Here is a 13,722-nt window from a genome sequence, read left to right on the forward strand (position 1 = left end):
TGGATTATGTTTCTCCAGCACAACTTCAGGAGGGTCTTATTACAATGTCCGGTTTACCACACTCGAGGTGGCAGAATCTGTTAAATATCGATATTATAAAAAAAAAGAACAAGCCGAAAGAACCGCCAAAGGCACCGGAGAGTGCACCTTTCTTTCTGCCAACGATTCCGTCTTTAGAATTGAAATTTGACCTTTCGGGTGTTAAAGATACCGAAGTCAATAAGAAACTGATTATTCATCCTGAGTTACAAAATCTTACTTTGTTTGCCAAATCCTTACTGTCTATGAAAGATTCAGAATTTGAAGAAGTTGTTAAAAAATTAAAAAATATGAATCCTAGCTTTATCGATTTCGAAATTCAATCACTTTCAGCGGATGAAAGAACATCAAATACTTTATTACTTCAGTTTATGAAAATGATATATCATATGATAGAAAAGAAAATGGATTTTGAATTAGCACAAGCTTACCTAGCCGTATTTTTGAAATGCCACGGGACGACAATAACAGAAGACGAAACGTTAAGAAATTATTTAGACACATTGCAAGAAATACAATCAAAGTCTTGGTTTGTATTGAGAGATAAATTGTTTCATAATCTAAGTGTTGTACAAGCTTTGAAGAAGATGTAATTATTTTATTGTAATAAAAATGACGTTATTTTTTACGTAATTTTTAAATGTTTTTGCAATATGACCATCACAAAACATTTTTTTAAAATACATTGATCGAATAATTATAGATGTTTGAAAAATAATTTATTGCCACATTTTACAAATTATTTCAGCGCATTTACAATCTTAAACTTATAATTAGTTTCCTATACAGTAAACCACAGTTAAGTAAAGTTAAATAGAAAAGATAGGAAAGATTAATCACAAGTATAATTTGTTTGTGTATATAAATATAACAATTACAAAAATAATCTTACAATCATTGACATATTTTGATACCAAAAAATATTTTATGTAGATACAAGTAAAAGTTATTTATATATATATACATACATCAAAGTTTACAATGAACGATGAGAATTTATTCCCTATAAGCAAGAAAACTATGTAACTGTTCCACTGTTGTTGTTTCTAATCCTAAATCTCCTATATAAATTTCAAAACATGTAACTATTCTATAAAGACTTCGTTTTGCCGCAGCACGTAAAGAATGAAAGATTTGTTTAATAAATTTATCATCTCCATGTTGTTTCTTTGTCATAATATTTGATTTTTGTAATTTATCAAGAGCTTGCTTCAATGCAAGTAAAGTATTGATTATAAGTGGTAGATCTTTTTGAGCAATTCCATAAGAATCTTCATTTAATGATAATACAGCTAGAGATGAAATTGCATCCGCAGCCCAGATTATCGTCTGTCCATTAAATAAAATATGACACACTTTACCACCCTCTATTTCACCAAAAACATATGAAATAAGTGGTTTAGAAAGTAAGTATGCAAGGAAGTTGTTCCATCTTGTTTTTATGAATTTTTGAATAAACAGTTCATTGTCAACATCTTTTTTTATATTAATTTGTTCTGTAGAGGTCTGTACTTCTTCTTTTAGTAAATTGCGCATACGATATATATATTGTTTCTGAAATGCACTAACATCTGTCATTGTTGAACTTGGAACACCAAGAGGTAGTTTTGGTTCCTGAGGTTTAATGCATGCTGTGCTAAGATCATCAGAAAATTTTTTGATGAGACCAGTACATTTTTCTACAACACAGTTCCAATTGTAAGGATGACCGCCAGGTTGACTGAGTGTAAATAATACACCTCTTCTTGCTTTATCAATGCTTGCTTTATAATTCAATGTATTGCACTGTAATACATTGAATATATTACTTATAATATATTGAGTATATTCAATTTTGTTCGATAATGAATTTCGTTTTTATGATCAATAGGATTTGTTGCTTCTAGATAAAAAGACACGAGAGTCATAAACTGTAAAAATCATTTGATGAAGTAGAATTTTGTGTAAGTACTACTTGTAAAACATTTGTAAAGAACGATTTCATTGTGTTTTATGTTCTTATAATATCTTTGCGATAATACTACCGGGTACTACAAAGACACATTCTTCGTAATGCTGTACTTCGTTCAATTTAATATATGCGCGTCGAAAAAAATGTATATTTATTCTAAATATTATCTTCCTTTTCAGTTTCTATTAATTTGACAAAACATTTCGTATTTCTAATTACAATCGCTTGACTCAGTAGAAGAAAATTTAATCAAACGCATAAAAAATTGTTTAACATCAAAATAAATTTAATAATGTTTGCAGGTAGTATAGAACAAGAATTAAAAATACGTAATTATGGGAACATGAAACACTTTCATATGAAATAAACCACATTAAATTTAATGTTATACCAACAATTTCCTAATTCGTTATAAAAAAAAAAATACGCTAAGAAAAATCTTATTCGTGGATGTAAAAATTATATAAGAATGATAAGCTTCCATAAGAAATAGATATCTTATTCATTTGTAAATAATTGAATAACCGAGAGTTAACAATGTAACATTAATTATTTACTATTTACCTATAGTCAATTATACATACATATATTTTTCTTTCAATTTTTGTAATATATATTTATATTATTTATATGATATATTTTTTAAACATACATATATACATATAGTATATTATTTATCCATATATCACGTATCAATATACAATAATTGTACTTTTTTTCCGAAAAATTTGTAGATAATATTATCTAAGTGTTATTAATTGTAATTTAATACAGTTACATCTTATATTATATATAATATTTGATAGGTAGTAATATACAATCGTTTTAAAGTTGTATGTGAGTTTACTTCATCGTATTTGTTATTAAATTGTATTTAGTACTCGCTAATATTAACATACATATTTGTTATAAAAAGTATTTGATTTTATAGAATAGACACTATGTTTTATACATATATGTAATGTATATTAGCATACAAATGATTTATATGAACCCGTGGAAATGACGGATAACTGAAACGAAATTATAAAAAAAATACTTAGTATTAACAATTGTTTTCCTACTCCATTCCTTACCTATATAAGAACTTAATTTTACTATTTATTAATACTTCATTTAATAAATTAATTGTTACTTATGTACTTGTTGCAACATATTTAAGAATATTATAAATACAAAACAATTTTTTCTACAAATTGTTAAATCACTGCTGTAACAAAAATATAAAAATTTTAGCTTTGTTTCGTCCAAGCAAATAATTATACTAATGATTGCTTCAAATAAATAAGAAATTATATTATTTAATATAATATTATTATATATATAATTATTAATATAATTATTAATATATTATTATATCATTCTATTATATATTATATATATATATATTATATATATAATATTATATATTATTATTATTATATTATATATTACTATATTATTATTATAATATTATTATATATATAATTATTAATATAATTATTAATATATTATTTAATTTAATTATATTATTTAATTTTTGTTTCTTTATTTTATGTACGTTTCAACAAAATCTAATTAACATTGCATAATATTTGTTTTTTATTGCATTACATAGAAAATTAAATTATACTGTAACTCTATAATTTATAAATGAAGTTTATATAAATTTAAAATATACGTATCAAAAACAAAATCTTCAAACAGTAAAAGTCACTCTCATTAAAAACATAGTTTATGCTTTCCAACATGGACGCACTCATAGGTATATTATCTCAAAAGCATGGCTGTGTATTCTAACCTTATTCTTTAAGTGTATATAAGCATCAGTTTCGACGTAAAGTAAAGAAAGACAATGGAACACAGTAAAATATTTTTCAAAAATCGCGCATTAGGATATGTCAGTAATCACATTCCTCTTATAACAAGATATATTACAAGGCGAAAAGACAATCTTATAATAACATGCGTCGGTGATACGTTTCTTACGTACAGCTGTACACATTTCACGCTTCTTAACGTATCAAAAACGCATCCAGGTGAAATTACATGTCTCGCGGGAGACCCTTATCACACTTTTACAGCATGTGGAAAAGAAATATACGCTTGGCGGAGAGGAGGAGAGTTAAGACATACTTATAAAGGACATGATTACACAGTGCATATTCTGTTACCTTTTGGTCTTTGTTTAGTATCTATTGATGAGAACAACATTGTTAAACTGTGGAATATTAATACAGAAGAGCTGATAACAGAACTTGATTTCAGTGAGAAACATTTCAAAATTACAACAATAATACATCCTAACACCTATATAAACAAAATATTACTTGGAAGTGAACAAGGTCAACTGCAGTTATGGAATTTGAGAGTTCTAAAATTAATTTACACGTTTAAAGGCTGGAATACACCAGTAACTGCACTTGAACAGGCACCTGCAATAGACGTTGCAGCAATAGGTTTAAGAGATGGAAGAATTATATTACATAATTTGAAGCTTGATGAAACACTTTTTGAATTAGTACAAGATTGGGGTTGTGTAATATCCATTAGTTTCCGAACAGACGAGCATCCAATAATGGCCACAGGAAGTTTAGAGGGTCACATTGTATTTTGGAACTTAGAACAACGTAAAGTAGAAAGCCAACTCCTTAAAGCTCATTTTAAGGGTGTAACAGGACTAAAATATTTACCCAATGAACCATTGTTAGTATCTTCTTCTTCCGACAATTCTATAAAGTTATGGATATTTGACTTAGCTGATGGAGCTGGAAGACTTTTAAGAATTAGAGAAGGTCATTCAGAACCTCCTAATATTGTTCGTTTTTATGGAGATGAAGGTAATAATATATTAACAGCTGGAAGTGATTCTTCTTTGAGGATGTTTTCCACAATTACGGAAATGTTGAATAAAAGCTTTGGAAGAGCATCATTCAACAGAAAAGCTGCAAAGAAAAGAGGAAGACTTATTGAGGATCCTTTATTAATGCCACCAATTACTAATTTTGCTATAGAGTCAACAAGAGAAAAAGAATGGGATAACATTGCAGCAACACATTCTGGTTTGGGTACAGTCACTACTTGGTCTTCTAATAAGACAAAAATGGGAGAACACAAATTAATCCTAGAAAAGTTTAAAAGCAATCGTAACATTATTGCAACTTGTGTATCTATAACAAAATGTGGAGATTTTGTTGTTATAGGATATAATAGTGGCCATGTAGAAAGATTTAATATACAATCAGGAATTCACAGAGCTAGCTATGGTACTAATAAAGGAGCACATCAAGGTCCTGTGAAAGGTGTAATGGTAGATCTTTTAAATCAAACTGTAATCACTGCTGGCAGAGATGCATTTATAAAGTTTTGGAGATTTAAACCAAAAGCAGGTAAAGAAATAACTATATTTTATGATACACATGTGAAAATATAATTAATTGCATATTATAATTTTAAGGAGATACTGAACCAGTAACAAAAGTGATATTGGATGAACCAGTTGAATGGTTACGATATCATAATGATAGTTCCCTTATAGCTGTAGCATTGGAAGATTTTACTATTATATTAGTAGATCTTGACACTAAAAGAATTGTCCGACGTTTTGAAGGACATCAAGCGCGATTAACAGACGCATGTTTTAACCCTGACTCTAGATGGCTAGTAACAGCATCTATGGATTGTACAATTCGAATATGGGATATTCCTTCCTCTAATTTAATAGACATTTTTCGGGTATATATAATATATGTTAGTAAAACTTAATTATTGATCTAATTTAAAAATATTAACTGAATGTAACGTTTTAGGTACCAGAAGCATGCACGTCATTAAGTTTTTCACCTACTGGTGAATTTCTTGCTACAATACATGTATGTAACTTAGGTATATATTTATGGTCAAACCGTACCTTGTATTCCCACATTTCTTTGAAAGGAGTAAACGAAGACGATCCGATTCCAACGATCGGTCTACCTGGCTCAATAATAGAAGTTACTGATATTAATGAAGATGAACTTACTGAACCAGAATTGGATTACGTTTCTCCAGCACAACTTCAGGAGGGTCTTATTACAATGTCCGGTTTACCACACTCGAGGTGGCAGAATCTGTTAAATATCGATATTATAAAAAAAAAGAACAAGCCGAAAGAACCGCCAAAGGCACCGGAGAGTGCACCTTTCTTTCTGCCAACGATTCCGTCTTTAGAATTGAAATTTGACCTTTCGGGTGTTAAAGATACCGAAGTCAATAAGAAACTGATTATTCATCCTGAGTTACAAAATCTTACTTTGTTTGCCAAATCCTTACTGTCTATGAAAGATTCAGAATTTGAAGAAGTTGTTAAAAAATTAAAAAATATGAATCCTAGCTTTATCGATTTCGAAATTCAATCACTTTCAGCGGATGAAAGAACATCAAATACTTTATTACTTCAGTTTATGAAAATGATATATCATATGATAGAAAAGAAAATGGATTTTGAATTAGCACAAGCTTACCTAGCCGTATTTTTGAAATGCCACGGGACGACAATAACAGAAGACGAAACGTTAAGAAATTATTTAGACACATTGCAAGAAATACAATCAAAGTCTTGGTTTGTATTGAGAGATAAATTGTTTCATAATCTAAGTGTTGTACAAGCTTTGAAGAAGATGTAATTATTTTATTGTAATAAAAATGACGTTATTTTTTACGTAATTTTTAAATGTTTTTGCAATATGACCATCACAAAACATTTTTTTAAAATACATTGATCGAATAATTATAGATGTTTGAAAAATAATTTATTGCCACATTTTACAAATTATTTCAGCGCATTTACAATCTTAAACTTATAATTAGTTTCCTATACAGTAAACCACAGTTAAGTAAAGTTAAATAGAAAAGATAGGAAAGATTAATCACAAGTATAATTTGTTTGTGTATATAAATATAACAATTACAAAAATAATCTTACAATCATTGACATATTTTGATACCAAAAAATATTTTATGTAGATACAAGTAAAAGTTATTTATATATATATACATACATCAAAGTTTACAATGAACGATGAGAATTTATTCCCTATAAGCAAGAAAACTATGTAACTGTTCCACTGTTGTTGTTTCTAATCCTAAATCTCCTATATAAATTTCAAAACATGTAACTATTCTATAAAGACTTCGTTTTGCCGCAGCACGTAAAGAATGAAAGATTTGTTTAATAAATTTATCATCTCCATGTTGTTTCTTTGTCATAATATTTGATTTTTGTAATTTATCAAGAGCTTGCTTCAATGCAAGTAAAGTATTGATTATAAGTGGTAGATCTTTTTGAGCAATTCCATAAGAATCTTCATTTAATGATAATACAGCTAGAGATGAAATTGCATCCGCAGCCCAGATTATCGTCTGTCCATTAAATAAAATATGACACACTTTACCACCCTCTATTTCACCAAAAACATATGAAATAAGTGGTTTAGATTTAGATCCCTAATTTATGTTAATACCATATGAATATAAAAACACGCCATAATGAACAATATAGTTTTTTTCATGTATTTGTAATAATTAGTAATTTATAATATAATGTGAATTATGTAATATGCTCCAAATAAAAGTGCTATAAAAGTTGCAAATAAAGGTTATAATATTAATGCATTAGAAAGCAAGAATCGAAGCATGTATTTTGTACTTGTAATAATGTAATTTATAATGTAACTATGTATATAATATAGTTTCACTACCGATTAATCAATTCTACGTTGTATTTGTATATGTTACTATTTACAATTAATAAATAAGAGAAGAAATATATTACTTAAAAATGTTTCACATAATTCTTTAATAGAGTACTTAAATTGTAAAGGTATCCAAATATCAGAATATTTAATAAAGATCCATGAACGAATGGTGTACGATCACTTAATACTTTCAGTTTCCTTTCTATTTTGTACTCTATGATTTTAGTAAAAAAATGTAAATGAAGTGTTTGATAAGTTTTCGAACACGCAGAGGAACTATTTATTATCGAAGCGAAGGTTGCCTTACTAGTAACATCTTTAATTAACCCGCATGTCATTTTCAATAGGCCTATTCATATAGTATAAACAAAATGGATTAGAATCTCGTCAGAGTTAATTTCTATTATTTTATGGATATTACAAGAGTCTGCCGTCATGTGGAAGTGCCATAAATGTGGGAAACCAGTATATTTCGGTTAGTTTCAATCTTCGCATATATTAAAAAGGCGTAATAATTTTGACAAGTACCGTTTCCTGTCATTATAATGAGTTGATCAATTTTTTGTCTGTATAACTGTCATGTTACTTGTATATATTTTATTAGAAATATTATTTTATTATTATTTTTCTGCATTTTAACCAAGCTCTTTGTTATTATTAAAAATTATTTTTTAAATTAAAAGATTATTTATTGTCGTTTTTAATATTTTAATATTTTAAACGTTTAAAGTAACGGTTTTAATATTTGAAATATCAAAAAAAAAAAAAAAAAAAAAAAAAAAAACTTCAGGTGAACATAAAAATTTGTTTACATATTTTATATACTAATTTAAACAGGTATTTTAATATGCCAATTTATACGTTAATAATTTATTATTTATAAAACCAAAATGCATGTATTAAATAAAACTTAAGAAAATATATTTATTAAAGGATTAGTGAAATCTTAACTGATTATAAAATTATATGTGCTTTTTTGTAAATTTTTACAAATAAAGAGTATTTTGTACAAATAGATAATAAATATATTTGTTTATTTTTTACAAAATATTTTGAAAAACTGTGACTTTAGCTGAACGCAAGCAATCATTGGGATATGACTGGCATCCAGAATGTTTAAGATGCGAAGAATGTGGGAAACGCTTAAATCCAGGCCAGCATGCAGAGGTACAACATTGCATATTTTATAAAATTGTTAATTAAATATTGTAATATTATTAGTCATATTTAAATATTTAATCTATCTAATTTTGTGTCATCACTTTAAATATTTCATTTTTAATGTATTACTGTTAACTTTTACTTAATATTTGTACAAAAAAATTTATATTTTCTTTTTAAAAACTATTATGTAGCATAAAGGTGTACCATATTGTCATGTACCATGTTACGGAGCTCTTTTTGGGCCACAATTGTTTGGTCATGGAACAAGAGTTGAATCACATACAAGTTTTGGGAAAAAAGAAGCTCGGCCATCATTACCCAGGTATATAGTTCAAGACAATGTGTTTTATTTAATACCATACTATTAAACATATTATTACATTAAGTTTTATATTGTTATAATTTTTCATACTTAGATCACACTTAGAATCAAAGTTGAAGGTTTTCAACCAGTATTATGAAGGCAAAAGTGGTGGAATAAGAAGCCGTGAGGTATTTATCTTATATTTATGCTTAAGAAAATATAGATCAACATATAATTAATATCATTTTTTAACAGGTTAATGGAAGATTGATACTGGAAGGTGCACTTCGTATTTATTGGGGTGTCAGAGGAGTGATTCATTTGAAAGAAGATGATGATCAACGCACAGTAGTTACAGCTCGTAATAGAAATTCTTGTAGACGTAGTGTTTCTGATGTGTGTATATATTTTTATATGAAAAGGTATACTTAAAATATTTTATATGTTCGTATATCTTGTAAATTCTGCCAATAGAGTATAGAAGATGAAGAAAAAGAGAAAGATTGTGTAAAAGAAACTTGTGAACAAGACGCAGAAACTGAAACAAAGTCTGTACCAACCTCACCTGATCATCTTAAAAGCCTCACTTTACCAATGAAACTAGACGTTAAGAACATGGAGTGGGACGAAATAGATGAGCTTCTTCAGGTAATATATAGGTTATTAAAATTTCTGATTATTAAATATTTTTCATTTTATTTATTTTTATCTGATTTTTAATTATCCAGGTTGAACGTAAAATTGAAGATGGAAAAAAATTATACCAAACGATGCTCGAAAATCTACCTTCGATTAGTTTGCAAACCACTTCCGACCCACTGCCTCTTTCCTCTCAATCCAGTTTTGATAGATCTGATTCTCGCGAAAATTCAGAAGCAGATAGTCCGAACCATCAAAGCAATCGTGGTAACGATAGTAGCGTAACTAGTACACCAACGCACAGTATAGGTAGTTCTTCCAGTACCGATACGCCTATTTACCATGACACACCAAATCGAAATGGAACGCTTCGAAGGGTAGAATACTTCGATAACTTGGAGAAAAATATGTCCGGTAATAGATCTATTAGCACTGATGACAGTTGGATAGAAAAAGGTTTAAATCGATCGATGTCCGGACCTGATTGCCTTCAAAGACATCGAACTGATAGCGATACAGATTCTGTAAATTCTCTACAATTTAGAGAAGATGATAACATGACAATGTCAACCGACAGTGGACTAGAGATATTTAATAATTATAGTCTTGAATTTATTATTCTCCCTGTATATGCATATCTGTAATACGTTCTAGCTGGATGGCGTAGTTTTACGACGAAAACAAGGATCCACCGCAATTAGACGTCGCCCGGGTGGTCGACGACAATCACGTAGTCGACTAATTTTTTAATTTTTTAATAACTTCTTCAAATTCTGAATCTTTCATAGACAGTAAGGATTTGGCAAACAAAGTAAGATTTTGTAACTCAGGATGAATAATCAGTTTCTTATTGACTTCGGTATCTTTAACACCGGAAAGGTCAAATTTCAATTCTAAAGATGGAATCGTTGGCAGAAAGAAAGGTGCACTCTCCGGTGCCTTTGGCGGTTCTTTCGGCTTGTTCTTTTTTTTTATGATATCGATATTTAACAGATTCTGCCACCTCGAGTGTGGTAAACCGGACATTGTAATAAGATCCTCCTGAAGTTGTGCTGGAGAAACATAAACCAATTCTGGTTCAGTAAGTTCATCTTCATTAATATCAGTAACTTCTATTATTGAGCCAGGTAGACCAATCGTTGGAATCGGATCGTCTTCGTTTACTCCTTTCAAAGAAATGTGGGAATACAAGGCACGGTTTGACCATAAATATATACCTAAGTTACATACATGTATTGTAGCAAGAAATTCACCAGTAGGTGAAAAACTTAATGACGTGCATGCTTCTGGTACCTAAAACGTTACATTCAGTTAATATTTTTAAATTAGATCAATAATTAAGTTTTACTAACATATATTATATATACCCGAAAAATGTCTATTAAATTAGAGGAAGGAATATCCCATATTCGAATTGTACAATCCATAGATGCTGTTACTAGCCATCTAGAGTCAGGGTTAAAACATGCGTCTGTTAATCGCGCTTGATGTCCTTCAAAACGTCGGACAATTCTTTTAGTGTCAAGATCTACTAATATAATAGTAAAATCTTCCAATGCTACAGCTATAAGGGAACTATCATTATGATATCGTAACCATTCAACTGGTTCATCCAATATCACTTTTGTTACTGGTTCAGTATCTCCTTAAAATTATAATATGCAATTAATTATATTTTCACATGTGTATCATAAAATATAGTTATTTCTTTACCTGCTTTTGGTTTAAATCTCCAAAACTTTATAAATGCATCTCTGCCAGCAGTGATTACAGTTTGATTTAAAAGATCTACCATTACACCTTTCACAGGACCTTGATGTGCTCCTTTATTAGTACCATAGCTAGCTCTGTGAATTCCTGATTGTATATTAAATCTTTCTACATGGCCACTATTATATCCTATAACAACAAAATCTCCACATTTTGTTATAGATACACAAGTTGCAATAATGTTACGATTGCTTTTAAACTTTTCTAGGATTAATTTGTGTTCTCCCATTTTTGTCTTATTAGAAGACCAAGTAGTGACTGTACCCAAACCAGAATGTGTTGCTGCAATGTTATCCCATTCTTTTTCTCTTGTTGACTCTATAGCAAAATTAGTAATTGGTGGCATTAATAAAGGATCCTCAATAAGTCTTCCTCTTTTCTTTGCAGCTTTTCTGTTGAATGATGCTCTTCCAAAGCTTTTATTCAACATTTCCGTAATTGTGGAAAACATCCTCAAAGAAGAATCACTTCCAGCTGTTAATATATTGTTACCTTCATCTCCATAAAAACGAACAATATTAGGAGGTTCTGAATGACCTTCTCTAATTCTTAAAAGTCTTCCAGCTCCATCAGCTAAGTCAAATATCCATAACTTTATAGAATTGTCGGAAGAAGAAGATACTAACAATGGTTCATTGGGTAAATATTTTAATCCTGTTACACCCTTAAAATGAGCTTTAAGGAGTTGGCTTTCTACTTTACGTTGTTCTAAGTTCCAAAATACAATGTGACCCTCTAAACTGCCTGTGGCCATTACTGGATGCTCGTCTGTTCGGAAACTAATGGATATTACACAACCCCAATCTTGTACTAATTCAAAAAGTGTTTCATCAAGCTTCAAATTATGTAATATAATTCTTCCATCTATTAAACCTATTGCTGCAACGTCTATTGCAGGTGCCTGTTCAAGTGCAATTAATGGTGTACTCGCCTTTAAACGTGTAAATTAATTTTAGAACTCTCAAATTCCATAACTGCAGTTGACCTTGTTCACTTCCACATAATATTTTGTTTATATAGGTGTTAGGATGTATTATTGTTGTAATTTTGAAATGTTTGTCACTGAAATCAAGTTCTGTTATCAGCTCTTCTGTATTAATATTCCACAGTTTAACAATGTTGTTCTCATCAATAGATACTAAACAAAGACCAAAAGGTAACAGAATATGCACTGTGTAGTCATGTCCTTTATAAGCATGTCTTAGCTCTCCTCCTCTCCGCCAAGCGTATATTTCTTTTCCACATGCTGTAAAAGTGTGATAAGAGTCTCCCGCGAGACATGTAATTTCACCTGGATGCGTTTTTGATACGTTAAGAAGCGTGAAATGTGTACAGCTGTACGTAAGAAACGTATCACCGACGCATGTTATTATAAGATTGTCTTTTCGCCTTGTAATATATCTTGTTATAAGAGGAATGTGATTACTGACATATCCTAATGCGCGATTCTTGAAAAATATTTTACTGTGTTCCATTGTCTTTCTTTACTTTAGGTTGAAACTGATGTTTATATACACTTAAAGAATAAGGTTAGAATACACAGCCATGCTTTTGAGATAATATACCTATGAGTGCGTCCATGTTGGAAAGCATAAACTATGTTTTTAATGAGAGTGACTTTTACTGTTTGAAGATTTTGTTTTTGATACGTATATTTTAAATTTATATAAACTTCATTTATAAATTATAGAGTTACAGTATAATTTAATTTTCTATGTAATGCAATAAAAAACAAATATTATGCAATGTTAATTAGATTTTGTTGAAACGTACATAAAATAAAGAAACAAAAATTAAATAATATAATTAAATTAAATAATATATTAATAATTATATTAATAATTATATATATAATAATATTATATTAAATAATATAATTTCTTATTTATTTGAAGCAATCATTAGTATAATTATTTGCTCGGACGAAACAAAGCTAAAATTTTTATATTTTTGTTACAGCAGTGATTTAACAATTTGTAGAAAAAATTGTTTTGTATTTATAATATTCTTAAATATGTTGCAACAAGTACATAAGTAACAATTAATTTATTAAATGAAGTATTAATAAATAGTAAAATTAAGTTCTTATATAGGTAAGGAATGGAGTAGGAAAACAATTGTTAATACTAAGTATTTTTTTT

General features: G+C 28.9%; 4 protein-coding genes across 4 annotated transcripts in view; 3 read left to right on the forward strand and 1 right to left on the reverse strand.

Annotated features, from left to right (window-relative positions):
- LOC126914228 (WD repeat-containing protein 36-like) overlaps positions 1 to 672 on the forward strand; it is a 6,197-nt gene extending 5,525 nt beyond the window's left edge. The window contains 1 exon segment of the mRNA XM_050717879.1: positions 68 to 672. Coding sequence (XP_050573836.1) covers positions 68 to 632 — 565 coding nt within the window. The 3' untranslated portion in view covers positions 633 to 672.
- LOC126914200 (WD repeat-containing protein 36-like) overlaps positions 1 to 13,293 on the reverse strand; it is a 47,650-nt gene extending 34,357 nt beyond the window's left edge. The window contains exon 1 of the mRNA XM_050717819.1: positions 12,602 to 13,293. Coding sequence (XP_050573776.1) covers positions 12,602 to 13,056 — 455 coding nt within the window. The 5' untranslated portion in view covers positions 13,057 to 13,293. The remainder of the gene's footprint in view (positions 1 to 12,601) is intronic.
- LOC126914195 (WD repeat-containing protein 36-like) lies at positions 3,598 to 6,673 on the forward strand. Its single transcript, XM_050717813.1, has 3 exons — positions 3,598 to 5,358; positions 5,427 to 5,704; positions 5,779 to 6,673. The coding sequence occupies exons 1-3, from the start codon at positions 3,825 to 3,827 to the stop codon at positions 6,631 to 6,633; spliced, it is 2,667 nt and encodes an 888-aa protein (XP_050573770.1). The 5' UTR covers positions 3,598 to 3,824; the 3' UTR covers positions 6,634 to 6,673.
- LOC126914218 (uncharacterized) lies at positions 7,940 to 10,665 on the forward strand. The gene is made up of 7 exons (XM_050717869.1): positions 7,940 to 8,179; positions 8,777 to 8,871; positions 9,060 to 9,190; positions 9,285 to 9,360; positions 9,428 to 9,568; positions 9,647 to 9,820; positions 9,901 to 10,665. Exons 1-7 carry the CDS (start codon positions 8,140 to 8,142, stop codon positions 10,453 to 10,455), a joined length of 1,212 nt encoding a protein of 403 aa, XP_050573826.1. The 5' UTR covers positions 7,940 to 8,139; the 3' UTR covers positions 10,456 to 10,665.
- Positions 13,294 to 13,722: the final 429 nt, after the last annotated feature.

This window comes from Bombus affinis, chromosome 3 (genome assembly GCF_024516045.1).
Source record: "Bombus affinis isolate iyBomAffi1 chromosome 3, iyBomAffi1.2, whole genome shotgun sequence".
NCBI classification, from domain to species: Eukaryota; Metazoa; Arthropoda; class Insecta; order Hymenoptera; family Apidae; genus Bombus; species Bombus affinis.

Bases quoted from the DNA above. Each gene is read 5' to 3' on its own strand.
- LOC126914195 (XM_050717813.1), top strand. From the start codon at position 3,825: ATGGAACACAGTAAAATATTTTTCAAAAATCGCGCATTAGGATATGTC. The intron at 5,359-5,426 runs GTAAAGAAATAA...TATAATTTTAAG, and splicing joins GAGATTTAAACCAAAAGCAG to GAGATACTGAACCAGTAACA. The intron at 5,705-5,778 runs GTATATATAATA...GTAACGTTTTAG, and splicing joins ATTTAATAGACATTTTTCGG to GTACCAGAAGCATGCACGTC.
- LOC126914218 (XM_050717869.1), top strand. From the start codon at position 8,140: ATGTGGAAGTGCCATAAATGTGGGAAACCAGTATATTTCG. The intron at 8,872-9,059 runs GTACAACATTGC...ACTATTATGTAG, and splicing joins ATCCAGGCCAGCATGCAGAG to CATAAAGGTGTACCATATTG. The intron at 9,569-9,646 runs GTGTGTATATAT...TTCTGCCAATAG, and splicing joins GTAGACGTAGTGTTTCTGAT to AGTATAGAAGATGAAGAAAA.